This window comes from Molossus molossus, unplaced genomic scaffold (genome assembly GCF_014108415.1).
Source record: "Molossus molossus isolate mMolMol1 unplaced genomic scaffold, mMolMol1.p scaffold_m16_p_5, whole genome shotgun sequence".
NCBI classification, from domain to species: domain Eukaryota; kingdom Metazoa; phylum Chordata; class Mammalia; order Chiroptera; family Molossidae; genus Molossus; species Molossus molossus.
In genome coordinates, this window is record NW_023425388.1 from 65,014,702 (window position 1) to 65,033,493 (window position 18,792).

At 40.3% G+C, this 18,792-nt stretch overlaps 1 protein-coding gene across 1 annotated transcript; it reads right to left on the reverse strand.

Moving 5' to 3' along the window:
* Positions 1 to 11,710: 11,710 nt before the first annotated feature.
* Positions 11,711 to 18,571, reverse strand: ARGFX (arginine-fifty homeobox). Its single transcript, XM_036242508.1, is given in 6 exon segments — positions 11,711 to 11,874; positions 11,877 to 12,285; positions 13,016 to 13,209; positions 15,840 to 15,965; positions 17,255 to 17,380; positions 18,490 to 18,571. Coding segments are annotated over 6 exon segments (1,101 nt in total).
* Between the last annotated feature and the right edge of the window lie 221 nt (positions 18,572 to 18,792).

Sequence of the window (18,792 nt, forward strand, 5' to 3'; positions counted from 1 at the left end):
AGAGAAAACTTCAACAGAAATAGTTCAAGTGTTTCGAGGTTAAAAATAAAACTATATCACAAGGAGCAATGTGACCAGGCTCAGCTTACTGACTTTTCTTTCCCCTGTATTTATCAACACTCTGTCTCTAACTGGAGAGACATTTAGCGGAGGGAGCCGGAAGAGAAGTGGGGTTTTATATCAATGGGTTTTCTTTCCCTAGAGGAAGGAAGAAAATCCTTTTAAGGAGGATCATTTTCAAGGCTGGAGCAGCCTCTCAGAGTCCTGTGCGTGCAGTCGGCAGATCCAGCTGTGCTCAGGGTGGCTGCTGGAGCCCTCAGGCTGCTGCTCTAATTATAACCATGCTTTTCACCTAAATCCACAACTCGCTGAAGCAGCAACTTGAGCAAGGGACATGCGGTCTTGTTTCGGTTTCTCTTGTTTCTTGTCATGACAAGTAAGTGGCTGTTCTCTCCTGGTCTTCTTCTTTCCCGGGTGGCTGAAAAAGGGAGAGTTTGTAACTCATAAATCAGGCATAGAATAAGTCCAGTGTGAGAGAATTAGAAGTGGTAGGAGGCTTAGCTTTAGCAACGCCCTCTTTTTACAGATGAGAAGACTGGGAGTCAGAGCCGTAAGTTGTCCAAGGTCACACAACTTGCTCCAGTGGAAGAGCCAGAGACTCAGTTCTTCCTACTCCCAGTCTGGTGCTCTTTATCTCATCCTCCTCAAAGGGACTCATTCAGCTACCTTCTGAGGAAAGACAATACATGATCCTGGCTTTGCTAACTTCTAGGCACAGTTGAACCCCTCATTTGTGGTTTCTCTTTCTGCAGTTTCAGATTCCTGCGGTCAACAGTGGTCCGAAACATTAAATGGAAAATTCCAGAAATAAATAATTCATAAATTTTAAATTGCCACTGTTCTAAGTAGCTTGTGCTGTCCAGTTCCATCCAACCTGGGATGTGAATCATCCCTTTGTCCAGTGCATGGATGCTACATACACTACCCGCCCATTAATCACTTAGGAGCTGTCTTTATTATCAGGTCACCTGTTCAGGTCTCACAGTGCTTATGTTCATGACATCCTAAACTTAATAATGGCCCCCAAGTGCAAGTGTAGTGATGATGGCAATTAGGCTATGCCAAAAAGGAGTCGTAAAGCGCTTCCTTTACGTGAAAAGGTGAGTACAGAACAATAAGATATTTTGAGAGAGAGACCACATTCACATAACTTTATTACAGCATATTGTTATAACTGTTCTGTTTTATTAGTAGCTAGTGTTGTTCATCTCTTACTGTGCTTAATTTATAAATAAAACTTTATCATATGCATGTATAATATATATCAGTTTATGTTATATATAGTATATGTTGTATATGGTATATATTGGTACTATCTGCTGTTTTGACATCCACTGGGGGGTCTGAAAACACATCTCCTGATAAGGGAGGTTTACTGTATGTGACTTTGACCAAGTTACTTAACCACTTTCTACCTCAGAAATGGAGCTGATATTTAGTGTGACCATGTATTGATAAGCTAACTCATTAACACATTTATATATGTAAAGCACATAAATGATGTCTAGTACATACCAAGTGCTCAACAATGCTATGATGTAAATGTGTGGACTAAAAACAGATGTTCTAAATTCTGCTATAATTAACAGACACTGATTTCCCTTCCTAGATTCTTCCACGCATATACAGGGGTGGACAAAACTAGGTTTGCGGTTGTGATACAAGTAAATAATATAATAATTAATAAATAATAATACAAGAATAAACTGTTTCATGTACTCACAACTGTAAACCTACTTTTGCCCACCCCTTTATGTCCATGTAGGTAAACTTTTTTGGGGGTGAGCAGCTAACAGTTGGAAACTATAAAAATTTTGTGTATGGATCTTGTATTCTGAAACTTTGCTGAACTTTTTTATTAGTTCTAATAGTTTTCTTATGGATTCCTTGTTTTTCTATATAAAAAAATCATGCCATCTGTGAATAGAGACATTTTTACTTCTTTATTTTTATTTTGGATGCCTGTTTTTTTGGTCTTATTTTTTTACTGCCTAGAACTTCCAGAACTGTGTTGAACAAGAGTAGTGAGAGTGGCCATCCCTAACTTGTATTCCCAATCTTAGGGAAAAAGCATTCAGTCTTTTGTCATTAAGTATGACATTACTTGTGAATTTTTGGTAGATAGATTTTATCAAGTTGAAGGAGTTTGATAGTTTATTCTAGCTTGTTGAGTGCCTTTATTATGAAAGGGTTTGGAGTTTTGCCAAAAGCTTTTTCTGTGCCTATTGAGATGATCATGTGTTGTTTTTTAAATCCTCACCCAAGGATATGTTCTACTGAGAGGAGAAGGGAGAGGGAGAGAAAAAAACTATTGATATGAAAAAGAAACATCGTTTGGCTGCCTCCTGTATGTGCTCCCCCCCTCCCCTTGGGGATCAAACCCAAAACCTAGGTATGTGCCCCAACTAGATATCAAACTGGCAAACTTTCAGTGCATGGGACGATGATTCAACCAACTGAGCCACACTGACCAGGATGGATTTTTCCTTTATTCTTTTTTTCCCCTCTTTATTGATTTTTAGAGAAAGAGGAAGGGAAAGGGAGAGAGAGATAGAAACATTGATGAGAGCCCTGGCCAGTTTGGCATGGCGGTTAGAGCGTCAGCCCACAGACTGGAGAGTCCCGGGTTCGGTACCAAGGGCACGTAACTCGGTTGCAGTTTGTCACCTGCCCTGGTTGGGTTGTGCAGGTGGCAACCACTCGATGTGTCTCTCTCACATTGATGTTTCTGTCTCTCTCTTCTCCCCTCTCTCCCTCCCACTCTATCTGCAGATAAATGCAAAAATGTCCTCAGGTGAGGATAAAAAAAAAAGAAACATTGATGAGAGAGAACATTGATTGGCTACCTCCTGCATGCCCCTCAGTGGGGATCAGGCCCACAACCTAAGCATGTGCCCTGACTGTGAATTGAACCAGCGACCTCTTGGTGAATGAATCAATGCTCAACCACTGAGCCACACCGGCCAGGCTCCTTATTCTCTTAATATGGTATATCATTGACTGATTTTTGTGCATTGAACCAACTTTGCATTCCTGGATAAACTCTACTTAGCCTGGTATATAATCCTTTTTATATGTTGCTGGATTTAGTATTCTAGTTTTGAGGATTTTTGTATCTCTATTCATAAGAGATATTAGTTTATAATTTTCTTGATGCCTTTGTTCAGTTTTGGTATCAGAGTAATACTGGTCTCATTGAATGACTTAGGAAATTTTCTCTTCTGTTTTGTTTGTTTTGTTAATTCTCACCCGAGAATATTTTTCCATTGATTTTTAGAGAGAGTGGAAGGGAGGGAGGGATGGGTAGACAGAGAGAGACACACACACACACACACAGAGAGAGAGAGAGAGAGAGAGAGATCAATGTGAGAGAAACACATTGATAGGTTGCTTCCCGAATGTGCCTGGACCAGGCCCAAGGATTGAGCTTGCAACCCAGGTACATGCCCTTGACTGGGAATCAAACCTGTGACCCTTTGTTCAGCAGGCTGATGGTCTAACCACTGGGTAACACTGCCCAGTGCTCTTCTTCTTCTTCTTCTTCTTCTTCTTCTTCTTTTTAAAGAGGTTGTAAGCAATTGGTATTAAATCTTTAAATGTTTGGTAAAGTTAACAGTAAACCCATCTGGGCCTGGGCTTTTCTTTGTGGGAAGGTTTTTTTAATTTTAATTTTTTATTACTAATGCAATCTCTTTACTTGTTAAAGCTCCATTTACAGCATTTCTATTTCTTTTAGAGCAAGATTTGGTATTTTGAGTCTTCCTAGGATTTTGTCAATTTCACCCAAGTTATCTAATTTGCTATACAAATTATAAAAGTTATATAATTGTTCATAATGTACCTTTATAATACATTTTATTTATGTAAGGTTTATAGTTCTGTTCCATCTTTTATTTATTTTTTTAAATTATTATTATAAAGGCATTAAAATTTTTACTGATTTTAGAAAGAGAGAAAAATTGACTTGTTCCACTTATTTGTGCATTCATTGGTTAATTCTTGTATGTGGCCTGACTGGGGATCAAACTTTGGCATATTGGAATGCTCTAAGGGTCAATCTTTCTTATTTTTTTTTTCTCCCGAGGACATTTTTCCATTTTGTACAGATAGAGTGGGAGGGAGAGAGAGGAAGGGAGAGAGAGAGAGAAACATCGACGTGAAGGGACACATCGAGTGGCTGCCACCCGCACGACCAACCAGGGGACAAACTGCAACCGAAGTACGTGCCCTTAGCGGGAACCGAACCCGGGTCTCTCCAGACCGCAGGCCGACGCTCTAACCGCTGAGCCAAACCGGCCAGGGCTCTAAGGGTCAATCTTTCATTTCTGATTCTAGTAATTTGAATCTTTGTTGTTGTTAACCTAGCTAAAGGTTTATCATTTTATTGATCTTTTCAGTGAACTAAGCTTTTGGTTTCATTGATATTCTCTATTATTTTTCTATTCTCAATATCATTTATGTCTGCTCTAGTCTTTAGTTCCTTCTTTCTGATTGCTTTGGACTTTTTTTTTTTTTTCTTTTCTAGTTTCTTAAGGTAAAAAGTTACTAAGTTGAAGGCGAAAGGCTATTGATTTGACAGCAAACCTATGGAGACAGTAAAAGAATCCGTGGTTGCTAGGGGTTAGAGTACAGGGAGGGATAAATTGGTAGAGCACAGAGGATTTTTAGGACAGTGAAACTATCCTGTGGATACATGTCATTATACATTTATGAAAATTCATATAATATACAACATTAAGAATAAATCTAAATGTAAACTACAAACTTTAGTTAGAATGATATATTAATGTAGGCTCAAATGTAACAAGTATACCAGTCTGGTGTGGGTTGTTGCTAGTGTGGGAGGCTGTAGGTATGTGGGAGTGGGTATATGAGAAATTTCTGTACCTTCTGCTCAATTTTGCTTGGAACCTAAAAGTGCTCTAAAAATAAAGACTATTAAAAATATCAAAAGTGAAAAACAACAACAACAATAAACAATAAACCTCACAGCCTAAGGTCCAATATCTGTCGCCTAGGTCTGCAGTCTTGCCCGGCAGGTCCCCTCTGTGATGACCCAGAATGTGATGGATACCAGAGACCTGCAAACCTGCTACTGCTACTATGTCCGTTAATAAACTACTACTGTCACTAAATGCTGATTCAGTTATTATTATTCTTCACATTATAATTTCTTCCATGATTGATTCATTATTTAGAAATATACTTTTAAATTACTCAGTGAAGGGAAAAGCTAGAATTTCTTCTAATTAAATTTCCCTGTGATCAAAGAACACTGTTTGTATGTTATTAATTTATTTGAGTTTGTTAAGATTTGCTTTGTGATCTAGTATGTGGACATTATATGCTGTGTTCTCTACCAGTTGGATACAGAAATCTACATATTTCCATTAGATCAAGCTTATTAACTATATAGTTAAAATCTTCTCTACCCATACTAAATTTTTATCTATTTGACCTATCAATTATTGAGGATTAGGTTAAAATCTTCCATTATGAGTATGTATTTGTTAAGATTCCCCAAGAACTTTGTTAATTTTTACTTTATAATATGCTGTTAAATGTATACATTTACTTTGGAATATGCTGTTAAATGTATACAAATTCAGAATTATTTTATCTTTCAGGTTATTGTTCCTTTTGTCCTTGTCTAATACACTTTTACTTCCAAAAGAGTGTCTTGCCTTAAAGTTTAATTTGACAGATAATATAACTGCACTTTTTTTCAGTTTAAAAAATAGATTGTTGATTTAAGAAATCTTATTTTTAAAAATAGGCTTTTGCAGCTATAAATTTTCTTCTAAGCACTGATTTACTTTAATTCCATAAGTTTTGATATGTTGTACTTTTGTTTTCTTTCTTTTTATCCCCTAGTCTATGCATTTTATTTTATTTTATTTTAGGAGTTTTATGATCTTTGTTTTTTTTTAACTCATCTTTATTGTTGAATTTATTGCAGATGTCTCTCTTTTTTCCTCCCTTGACCCCCTCCTCCCCAATCCCGCTCCCCTCCTGCATTATCCACACTATTCTTTGTGTCCATTGGTTATGCATATATGCATATATGTTCTTTCGTTTCTTTCCTCCCACCCCACCTCTCTGCTTTCCTTTGAGGTTCATCAATCTAACAACCAATTTGTACTTCCTAATCCCTTTATCTTTTTCACCCAACTCCCTTCCCATCTGGCAACCAACAAAAAGTTCTCTGTATCTATGAGTTTGTTTCTGTTCTGCTTGCTCATTTTGTTTGTAGATTTGATTGTTGATAAATATGTATTTATTGCTATTTTATTGTTCATATTTTTGTCTTCTTCTTCTTCTTCTTCCTCTCTCCTCCTCCTCCTCCTCCTCCTCCTCCTCCTTCTTTCCCTTCCACTTCCCCTTTACTTTTTCCTTCTTCAGACCTGTCAACATTTTATATAATACTGGTTTGGTGGTGATGAACTCCTTTAGCATTTTCTTGTCTGGGATACTCTTTATATGGCCATCAATTCTAAATGATAGCTTTGCAGGATAAAGTAATCTTGGTTGCAGATCCTTGCTTTTCATCACTTTAAATATTTCTTGGCACTCCCTCCTGGCCTGCAAAGTTTCTTTTGAGAAATGGCTGACAGACAACCTTATGGGAGCTCTGTTGCAGGTAACTAACTGCTTTTCTCTTGCCATTTTTAAGATTCTTTCTTTGTCTTTAACCTTTTGCATTTTGATGATGATGTGTCTTGGTGTGGACCTCTTTGGGTTTATCTTATTTGGGACTCTCTTTGCTAACTGGACTTTTATGTCTGTTTTCTGACATTATTTTTTCAAATAGGTTTTCAACTTCTTGCCATCTCTCTTCTCCTTCTGGCACTCTCATGATGTGAATGTTGGTATGCGTGAAGTTGTCCCACAGGCTCCTTACACTATCCTTGTTTATTTGGATTATTTTTTCTTTTTGCTGTTTTTTGCTTCCTTATATTCCAAAGAGATGGTTTGCTTCTTGGCTTCACCTACTCTACAATTGATTCCCTGTAAATTATTTTTTATTTCAGCTAGTGCATCCTTCATTTCTGACTGATCCTTTACTCTGCTCTTGAGACCCTCACTAAGTTCAGTGAGCATCCTTATAAGCAGTGTTTTGAACTCTGCATCGGTTAGATTGCTTATTTCCATTTCATTTAGTTCTTTTCCTGGAGTTTTGTTCTGTTCTTTCATTTGGGACATATTTCTTTGTCTCCTCCTTTTGACCGCTTCCCTGTGTTTGTTTCTATGTATTAGGTAGAGTTGTTATGTCTGCTAGGCTTCCTAGGGTGGCCTGTTGTAGTAGGCATTCTGTAGGGTCCAGTGGCACAGCCTCCCTGATCACCCAGCTGGGCCCTCAAGGTGCACCCCTCATGTGGACTTTACACTCTTGTAATTTAGTCTTAATTGCTGTGGCACATCAATGGGAGGGTTTTACTCAGGCTGATCAGCTGAAAGGACTGGCTGTTTCCCTATCCACCGACCTCTGACTTCCTTGGATGATCAGCTGTGCAGGGGCCCACCACACAGAGCAAGACTTACTTCAGCAGTGCTCTAGTACCCCCCTGAATTCTTTCCTTGAGTGTGTCACTTTTGGAGGTGGGTGGGTGGTGGTGCTTTGACATGGTCTGAAGCTGTTCACTGGGTGTGCTGGCTCTGGGGCAAGGTCAGCCACTGCCTGTGTTCTACCCAGGGCCACTAGGCATAAGCTACAAAGAAATCTGCCAATGGCTGCTTCTCGTGCTGGGCTTGGAGGTGCCCAGGCGAAGCCAAGCTGTGAACCACGGCTGGCTGCTTCTAGTGCTGGGCCTGGGGCTACTTAGTGAGAGGTATGGGGCCCGCTGTGGCCAGATGCTGTTTGTTTGAGAGAATTTAGGAAAATCTGAAGCAGGAGTCAAAACAGGCCAATCCTATGGTAAAGCCACTGGAAACAGCTTGGGTGGGCCTAAAGTTGGGTGGGGCAGGGCCTCAGGGAATCATTAGGGTGGGGTAACCAGTGTGAGCCAGATTGCTGGAGTACCAGATATGGTGGCTGTCTGCCCTGTGTGGGAAGGGCTCATCAAAGGAACAATGGCCTCCACCAGCACATGGGTACAGGAGAAAGCTGCCTCTCCAGCCCTCACCCTGCTGCCAAACAACTCAGTTCTTCCTTGTATGTCTCTGATGCTTTTGAAGCTGCCTCCCTCTGCGCTGGAGCTCAGAGTGAGCGGGTACTAGTAAGTTTGTGTGTGGACCCTTTAAGAAGAACTGACTGGGGCTCCAGCAGCCTCAGCTCAGTTCCGCTGGTTTTACAGCCAGAAGTGATGGGGACTTCTCTTCCTGGCACTGGAACTCTGAGCTTGGTGCCTGGTGTGGGACAGGGACCACTCACTTCTCAGGGTCGACCTTCACCAGCAGAGATATCCCTCCTGATTTTTATCTGCCACACATGGGTGTGGGACCCACCAGACCCCCCCCCCCACCTCTGCCCCTCCTACCAGTCTCCATGTGGCTTCTTTAATTTTGTAGTTGTAGGACTTCCATTTAGCTTGATATCAGGAGGTTCTGAAGGATGTGTGTTCTGCAGTTTATTTTTAATTTTGATGTGGTTGTGGGAGGAGGCGATACATTTACCTATGCCACCATTCGGACCCATATTTTTGTTTCATTCATATCTGAGTATTTCCTAACTTTCCTGATTTCTTCCTTACCCATTGGTTATTTAGGAGTGTGTTTTTTCATATCCATGTATTTGTGTATGTCCTGAATTTTCTTCTTGTACGTATTGATTTATAATTTCATTCCATTGTGTTTGGACAACATACTTTATATAATTTCTGTCCTTTTAAATTTATTATTTTATAACCTCAAATGCCTTTTATTCAAAACATTCCTGTCCTTTATTCAAGTTTTGGTTTTCTTTCTTAATTCCTAGATACTTCATATTTTTAACGAAGAGATACTTATTTTATTATGTGTTTAATGACTGGTTTTGAGAAATGCTATTAATTTTGTAGGTTGATCATTTAGCTGGAAAACTTGCTTATCAGTCTGAAAGTTTAACTTCTGATTTTGTTAATTTTTCTAATGATCATCTCATCTTCAAAAAATCTTTTTATGCTGATTTTTCATTTCTTAATACATATGGATTCATACTATATTAAAACTAATGGTGATTTCCCCTTAAATTTTGACTAAAACTACCCGTTAGAAAACCCTAGACATAAAGCTTGGATATAAAATGGCCTCTTCCCAGGCAGAGTTGACAGGTTGATTGTGTAGCACTGAGCTATACTTGGAAAAAACTCTTAGTTTTTACATTTCCATGGACATCAAAGTGACACCAACCCAGATATCTGGGTTAAGAAGTAAACAAAGAAAAGGAAAAACCTCTGTAACAAAAATAAAATAAAATTATAAAAAAAAGTAGGAGACTTCCGGTCAAGATGGCGGCGTAGGTAAATGTGGTATCGTGTCCTCCCACAACCACATCAAAGTTACAATTAAACTACAGAACAACCATCATTCAAAACCGCCTGAAATAAAGCTGAATGGAAGTCCTACGACTACGGAATTAAAGCAGCAGCCGTATCGAGACCGGTAGGAGGGCGGAGGGGCAGAGGGGCTGGTCCCACACCCATGTGTGGCAGATAAAAATCAGGAGGACACCTTGGCTGGGAAGGTCCTCCCTGAGGACTGAGGGGTCCTCGTCCCACACCAGATGCCCCGCTCAGGGTTCCAGTGCTAGGAAGAGAAGTCCCCATAACTTCTGGCTGGAAAAACCAGTGGGAACTGAGGCTCGGCTGGAGCCCCAGGCAGCTCCTCTTAAAGGGCCGTGCATGGACTTGTCAAACTCACTCCCTCTAAGCTTGGAGGGGAGGCAGCTCGAGGGGCACCAGAGACATACAGGGAAGAACTGAGCTGTTTGGCACTGGAGTGAGGGCTAGAGAGGGGGCTTCCCCGGGACAGGCATGCTGTCAGAGGCCTTTGTTCCTTTGGTGAGCCCTTCCCTGGGACAGCAGATAGTCACCATATTTGGGACTCCAGCAACCTGGCTTAAACTGTTTTTAGCCCCGCCCTGCTGATTCCCTGAGGCCCCGCCCCACCCAACTTTCAGGTCCACCCAAGCTGTTGCCAGTTGCTTAACCATAGGATTGGCCTATCTTGGATTCTGCTTCAGGTTTTCCTAAATTCTTTCAAACAAGCAGCATCTGGTCTCAGCTAGCCCCATACTTCTTGTTAAGTAATACACAGAAACAAACACAGGGAGGCAGCCAAAATGAGGAGACAAAGAAACATGTCCCAAATGAAAGACCAGAACAAAACCCCAGGAAAAGAACTAAGCGAAATGGAGATAAGCAACCTAACAGATGCTGAGTTCAAAATACTGCTTATAAAGATGCTCAATGAACTTAGTGAGGGCCTCAAGAGCATCAAAAAGGACTAGTCAAAAATGATGGATGCACAGTCAGAAATGAAGGAGGCATTAACTGAAATAAAGAATAATTTACACAGATTCAATAGTAGAGTACGTAAATCCAAGAAGCAAACCATTGATTTGGAATACAAGAAAGCAAAAAACACCCAATCAGAACAGCAAAAAGAAAAAGAATCCAAAAAAATGAGGATAGTGTAAGGAGCCTCTGGAACAACTTCAAGCGTGCCAGCATTTGCATCTTGGGGGTACCAGAAGGAGAAGAGAGAGAACAAGAAATTGAAAACCAGTTTGAAACAATAATGGCAGAAAACTTTCCTAATTTGGCGAAGGAAAGAGACATACAAATCCAGGAAGCACAGAGAGTCCCAAACAAGATGAACACCAAGACACATCATCATCAAAATGCAAAAGGTTCAGGACAAAGAGAGAATCTTAAAAGCAGCAAGAGAAAAGCAGTTAGTTACCTACAAGGGAGTTCCCATAAGGCTGTCAGCTGATTTCTCAAAAGAAACTTTGCAGGCCAGAAGGGAGTGGCAAGTAATATTCAGAGTGAGAAAAGCAAGGACCTACAACCAAGATTACTCTATCCTGCAAAGCTGTCATTTAGAATCAATGGCCATATAAAGATTTTCCCAGACAAGGAAAAGCTAAAGGAGTTTATTACCACCAAACTGTTATTATATGAAATGATGAAGGGTCTTTTTGACGAAAAAGATAAAATATATGAACAAACCAAATGGCAATGAATACATATCCATCGACAATGGAATCTACAAACAAAATGAAAAGGCAGAACAGAAACACTCTCATAGATACAGAGAACATTTTGTTGGTTGCCAGATGGGAGGGGGGTTGGGGGAATGGGTGAAAAAGGTGAAGGGATTAAGAAGTACAAATTCATTGCCAAACTGACAAACCTCAAAGGGAAAGGGGGTTAGGGGGTGGGAAGAAATAAACCAAAGAACTTATATGCATAACCAATGGACGCAGACAATAGTGTGGGAAAAGGTGGGAGGGGGGTGGGAGTGGGGAGGAGGGGGGTCAATGGGGGAAAAATGAGGAACATCTGTAATGCATTCAACAATAAAGATTAAAAAATTTTAAAAAAAAAGAAATAAAACATAGAATTCTCTAAGGAAAAAAAAAGAAGTAAACAAAAGAAAGAAGAGAGGCATGCACAAGACATAAGAAGATCCTTTTTTCTGTACAGTCGTGTATTTATTAATATTTTGATCAGAGAAATCCAAAGTCCACCATACTGGAGGGGTTCTGGAATTCCAAGCTTTTTCTTAGACTGTAGGCTGAATGGCCTCGGCTTGTCATAGTGGATAAGGTTTGCCCAAGCGATAGACCTAAAGCTGCATCAGCAAAGATGCTAAGAGAACACTTTTCTTCTAGCTGGGGTCTGTGGGTGAGAGATACTGATATAGACAGTGGAAAGAGTCGTATATTTCATCCTCATCAGAAAAACTGTGCAGTTCCATGATTTTCTCTATGGTATAAGTATCAGGGAACAAAGCAGGAATGGAGGCCTCCAGCCCCTCCAACTGAGGATCTTGCATTTGGACATCGCTTGTGGGACTCTCAGTGATGACAGAGTCTTGTGCCAAATTGGAAGGGCCTAAGGGCTGAGGTGGAAGGAAGCTATGGGAATCTGGAACTACAGGAAATAAAGAATAAGGACTGGGTGATGATGTGAGTGAGGTGGGCACATTCTTGGCTGGAAGAATCTGATTAGGTTGCTTTAGTGATAGCTGCTGCTGTTGCTGCTCCTTCCTCAATTTGACTCGTCGGTTCCTGAACCAAGTCTGCGAATTGGGGAAAAAGGGAGATTATGATCTGTTAATGGAGGTGTTTGAAGCTTCTCAAGCTAGATTATAACCCTCATATCCTCTGTAAGTCACCATGACACTGATTTCTGAGAGAGCAGCAATGTACATGAGTGGCGTTAATAAGGAGGGACAGTAAGGGATCAGGACTGGGACCCCAGAGAAGGAAAATGGAAAGAAGGGGGCGGAGTATGTTCAGAGGTTGTGTTAGGGCTTCAGAGAAAGGGTCCTGAACTCTAGTGAAGAAAAGCTGGTTCAGGAGGAGGTAGGGAAATTGAACTAAAGGACTTTTAAGGATTATTTAGAAGGCCCCTACTGTAAAGATTACTCCAAACAAAAATTGGGGGGGGGGTGTAGCGGACTCAGAGATTGAGAACAAACAGATGGAAGGGTTTTGCCTGGGAAGACCCTAAGTGAGGAGCATGTCTGGATGAGTTTTTCCTCTATTTGAGCTTTATAGTACAAGATCTCTGGAGTTCTAATTCCAGTTATGCCACTTATTAACTCTGTGGTTCAGGCACAAAGTGACTTTTTTTTCTTTTAAACTTGATGATAGTGGGGCCAACATATGCAATGTGCCTCGTTCAGTACTAGCACACAATAGGTACTCAATAGGTGAGATATTATTGTGTTATGGAGGGAATTTCTAGGCCTAATAGAATGTGGTTTGGATGCGGGTACAAGACATAGCTTAGGGGATCAGACAGACCTTTATTGTTAACTCTGGGAGGTTGAGTTTCAAGGCGAGTTCCTTCTGGAGATTTTTATCTGGAAACATGGTGTAGCTAAATAGAGCCTCCAACTGTTCGTGTTGCGTCTGCATGAATGAGGTGCGTTTTGGGTGCTTCTTCAATGTTGCTGTAGAGCAGAGATGGAGAGAGGTGGTTACACTAACACTAACTCCTCTCCTCAAAACCTCCAAAAAACTACAGCCATGACTCTCCCATGATTTTCTTCCAACCAGGCTTGGGATCCAGCGCTCTCTGTCCTGTTTTCTGAGATTTAGTTCATCTCTACTAGGAAATGTTACCTGTTCAGTTTTCTCTGTACCCAGTCTGTTTGCTCTGGAAACTGGCTCCCTTGAGTTTCAGTTTGCCTTGCACTAAAAGCAGAAAATCCTTTTTGTATGTACTCAGTCTGCTACCTTACCTTAACCTCAGGACAGTGGACAGTGGCTTCCCTCTTTTTTTTTTCACACTTTGTTTCTTTTAGAAACTGGGAAGAAATCCCATGTCCCTGCACCTAAATATAACACACTCTTCAAAACAAGTTTCCTCTCTTCACTTATTCATTCAGGAACCCAGTCTATTTTCAATGTAGAATTTTTGTTGTTGTTTGTTTTGTTTAGTTTTTGTTTCTTTCCAGGCTTTCAGAAGCTCTATTCACTCCTCTGGGAAAAGGTTCATAAGAAATGAGACATAACTAAATACGTGGAGATGATTAAAAGGTGACAGAATATATTTTTAATGGCAATGAAGAGAAAAAGAAAATTTTTATAAATTTTCTAGGGAACTACAATTACCAAAATTTTCTTAAAAAGAACTGCAACTGTAGACCCTGAATACTGCGATTGTAGACCCTGAATAGACCAATAACCACAAAGAGAGACCAAAAGAAAAAAAAAAAGGATAAGGTTCAGAGAGCTTCTGGGCTTCTGGTTTAGTGAACCAGAATGAATCCACATGCTACCATGCTGGGTTCAAACTCTGTATGGACAGAAGCTCCTTTGTTTGGTATCCTGTCCTATGTATCCCTTCATCAAGCTATTGATATTTATTCTTTGTAATAAGCCAGTAATCTAGTGAGTTCCTGAGTTCTGTGAGCTGCTCTAGCAAGTTGATTGAACCCAAGGAAGGGGTCATGGGAACCTGTGATTTATAGCCAGTTGGTCAGAATTACAGGTGATACCTGGACTTGTGATTGACATTTGAAGTGAGGGCAGTTTTCTGGGTCTGAGCCCTTAATCTGTGGGCTCTGACTTTGTCTCTGGGTTGATAGCGTCAGAATTGGATTAAACTGTAGGTCATCCAGCTAGTGTAGAGAGAACTGCTTGGTGTGTGTGTGTTGGGGGCAGGGGGAGATCCACACATCAAAACTGGTATTATAATTGCATCCTGTCTTGCATAAGGGGCTTTCTGTATTTCTCTTTCTATGCTTCAGTCCTTTTCTCCTGAAAAAACATTACTTGCTCTGTATCTTGTGTTCTCAGCTTATCTATCACAATTTGGTTGACCATGGACCAAAGGTACTTGAGTTTAATATGAAATGTGTAACTTCCCCTTTTATAATGAGAATGTTTTTTTAAACCAATTTTTGAAAAGAAGATACACAGTCATCCCTCGCCACTTTGCGCTTCGACTTTCGCGGCTTCACTCTGTCGCGGGTTTTCCAAATATATTCATTAAAAAGTTGATAGAGACAGTGAAAATGATACAGCATGTGCTCGGTTGTCTGAGTCAATTATACACCCCGTATTAAATTAAAATTAAAATTACTGTATGTTTGGACTGTAGGCCTCTGTATTTGAGCACTCAAGGAATCCTTCAACGCCAGGAGCAATTGCTCGACCACTCCTTATGTGTGGGTGATAACTTTTTTCCAAAAAATCGGATGTGGTGAAACCAAGCCAATCAGAGCATGCTGTTCACTGATTGGCTATTCTAGCCTCTTCCTATCCTGGCCACTGATTGGCTCAGCCACATGCAAGTTCTCTTCTCTCATACACACTTCTACATTGCTACGCACTGGAAGCATCTTTGCTCTTGTGTTTGCTATTTCTGAGAACTTGTATCTAAGCCCCACGGTGGCTCCTAAACGTGCTGCTTCTTCTAAGCCTTCTGATGATGAAACTAAGTGCTGGAGGAAGATGCCTACCTTCCAGGAGAAGGTAAAACTCTTGGGTATAATCAAAGATGACAAGAAAATCATGGAGGTTGCTCACCAATACAACTTGAATGAGTCTACCATTCACTCCATCCGTAAAGATATAAAGAACATCCGTGCAATGGCTACGGTTTCTTTCAACAAAGAAGCAAAGCTCGTCACTCTTATTTTGTCTAATATTTTGGGTAATATGAGTGTAATGGTGACTAAAGGGTGTTATTTCATGTCTAGAAGGCTCTAATGTTAAAAAAAACATATTTAGAAGGTCGTGAAGAGGTTTTCTATGCTCTAACTGCGAAAATATTTGATTTATAAATAAAGAATCCTACTTCTCGGAAATTAATTTATCGCGGTAGAGTCTGGAACTGATTAACCGCAATAAACGAGGGCCGACTGTAACAATCAATAGGTGTTTTAAAACAGATGTAATAGCCCTGGCCAGTTTGACTCAGCGGTTGAGAGTCAGCCTGCAGACCAGAGAGTCCTGGGTTCAGTTCCTGCTAGGGGCACGTACCACACAAAAATAAATAAATAAATAAATAAATAAATAAATAAATAAATAAAGCAAGCAGATGTAATATACAATTATAGATCCCCATGTGAAGAAGGCAACAGTGGAGGAGGGGAGGACAAAGGAGAGTTATACTCACTGGGACCGGCTGGATTCTGTGGTATCAAGTTCATGCTGGAATCATTAATGTGGTTAAAAAGGTCTGGCTGGGGATTCTCTGGGGCCATTCTGTTCATCGGAGGTACTGACATCTGGGATGAAAAACCTATATGAAAAAGGGGACACTGTGGAAGTCATTCATTCACAGCAAAGCAATGTTTTCTAGGGGTCTGAGCTTGTTGTAACACAAATGAGTTTAACCTCCAGAGTTTCTACCTTTCCTGGAAAATGATTTGCATTTATACCATAGGAAAATACTGCAGATGTATTAGTCAAACACAAAACTTTGAAAGTATTAAAAGAAATTGTGTGTCAATATCTTTGTGACTCAGAGTAGAGGGTATTTTCTTTGATGAGATTGTTGAAACAGTTTATACATGAAAAGATGGATAAATTAGATGATTAGACTAGATCAAATGACCATAGATTTCTCATCAGAAACCAAGAAAGACTGTCAATGGAACAAAATCTTTAAGCTGAAAGTAAAGAACTCAGAATCTATATCCAGTATCAACTCAGAATTCTATATCCAGGGGAAGTATCCTTCAGGAATGAAGGTGAAATGATGTCATTCTTAGATTAAGGGAAGCTATAAGAATCTGTGACTGGTAGTCCTGTTCTATACAAATGTTCAAAGAAATTCTTCAGGCTGGAGGGAAATAATATAAGAGGGAATACTGGAACTTCCAGAATGAAGAAAAAGGCTTAAAAATGGCAAATGTCTGGTTAATTATGATAAACTAATTTTCTCTTTTTAAGTTATTTGAAGTATATATGAATACTTAAAGGAAAACATATGTTAGTTTCTAGTGTTGGTTTTTCTGTTTTACTTTTAATTTTAAAATAATTACAGATTCAACAAAGTTGCAAAAAAAATTTGTATAGGGAGGTCCTATGCATCCTTCATTCAGCGTTTCCTAATGTGACATTTGGCATAACTGTAGTACACTATTAAAACTAGAAAAATGACATTGGCACAATCCATGAAGCTTATTCAGATTTCACCAACTACATTGCCCAATTTAGACTGTGTGGTGGATGGTCTAGGGATTCTTCTACCCAAACTTCCCTTCTTCTTCTCTAGGGGTCAGATTTGTGTTGTGGTCCAATAGCTCTCCCAGCCTCCCCTGACTTCTTCCCCATTTTCTCTATAGGCATGTCCCCTACTAAAATCCTTGTAGGTTTTTTTTAATCCCGTCTTGACATTTGCTTCTTAGAAGACCCAGACTAAGCCACTCAATCTTGTTAGCAGTTAATCCATCGTGGAAAATGGGATTCAGCCCACCCCAGAGGCAATTGGAATTCATTTGACTGTTAACTGTCCCTCCTTCAAGAATGATAGGCTCCCACGGATGTGGGAGTGAGACTGGAGGGAAGGAAGAGGGTTGCACTCACTTTGATCAACCTTGTCTTGCTGTAGCATGTCAATGCTGTAATCACTCATGTAGACAAAAGAGTGGGTGTGGGGAGTCCCAGGGGCTCCTCTGTTCATCTGGGCACTAGAGGGCTGCATTGGTAGGTCTATGGAATAGAGTAGGAGGTGGAGAGTGATAATCTCATAATTTCTGGGAATGCAATGTATCCAAGGCTTTTGGAATTTGGATCCCAGGTCACTCATACTACCTCTGTGAATTACAAAAAGTGACCTTACTTCCCTAAACTTCCCTGAAAATAATTGTAATCTCTACCTCACAAAGGCTATAGTGAGGATTTACTGAGTGCCTAAATGTAAATCACAAAGCTTGCTTCAGTGTAATGCTCAAAGATGAGGTCTGCTGTTATTGAAAAAAAAGTAATTCAGATCTTGTAACTGGATTTCTCAGAACCCTTCCATGCCTTCCCAGTGCAAGTGGGACAAATCCCACATCCTCACTGACCCTGGCTAGGGAGCCTAGGAACAGGCTGTGCTGCCGGGCAGTGTGGTAGACCTGGAAAAAGTGGCCCTTGTCTTGAGTCCCTTCATTGAGTTCTGTGTCTCTCAAACTTCACTAGGTATACAGATCACCTAGGGATCTTGTTAAAAATACAGAGTCTGATTTAATAGGTCTGGGGTAGGGCTTGAGATCCTGCATTTCTACTAAGCTCCCAGATGATGCTGATATTACTTCTCTGCAAATAAGACTTAGACAGTAGCAAGGATTCAAAGGGCTTCTCTTAACATGGACGGATCTTAAGAATATCATGCTATGCGAAGTCAGAAAAAATTAAGAACCATATGATTTCATCCATATGTGGGATTAAAAACTGAAAGCAACAAATGAACAAGCAAACAAAAGCTCATAGACACAGACAAAAGTATGGTGGTTACCACAGGGAAGGGGTGGGGGGGTAGTAACAAATAAATGGAGTCAAATATATGGTGACAGAAGATTTGACTCTGGGTGGTGGGCACAAAATGCAATATATAGATGATGTATTCTAGAATTGTACACTTGAAACCTATATAATTTTATTAACCATTGTCACCCCAATAGATTAATTAAAAAAATAGAACAGAACAAAAATAATTAAAAATGCTTCTTTTCTGGCTCTTTCTGTATGTCCCCTTCCTGACTGGGTACGAGTCTACAAAACAAAACTGTCATGGCCACCTGGAACACTTATCCACTTCTAAATTATACTCCAGGTACCAGAGACCACAGGACTTTCTGCCAAACAGTCCTGAGCAGACACAGCCTCTTCCCTGAATTCATGCCCCTGAAAGGAGAACATGCTGTCGATATGTACCCCCACCCTGGCCTGAGGGGGACTGTTGGTCAAGGGGTGTCGGTAGAGACAGGGTCTTCCATACAGATGGGTAAAAATGGTGGAAAAGGGGCTGTGGCTAACTGTTCCTCCATTGCCTTGTTCTGATGTGGAACTTCAACAAACCCAAGAATTCAAAATTTGAATCTCAGCTTCCTGGAAGATATATTGTCAAGGTGGGCAGGTAG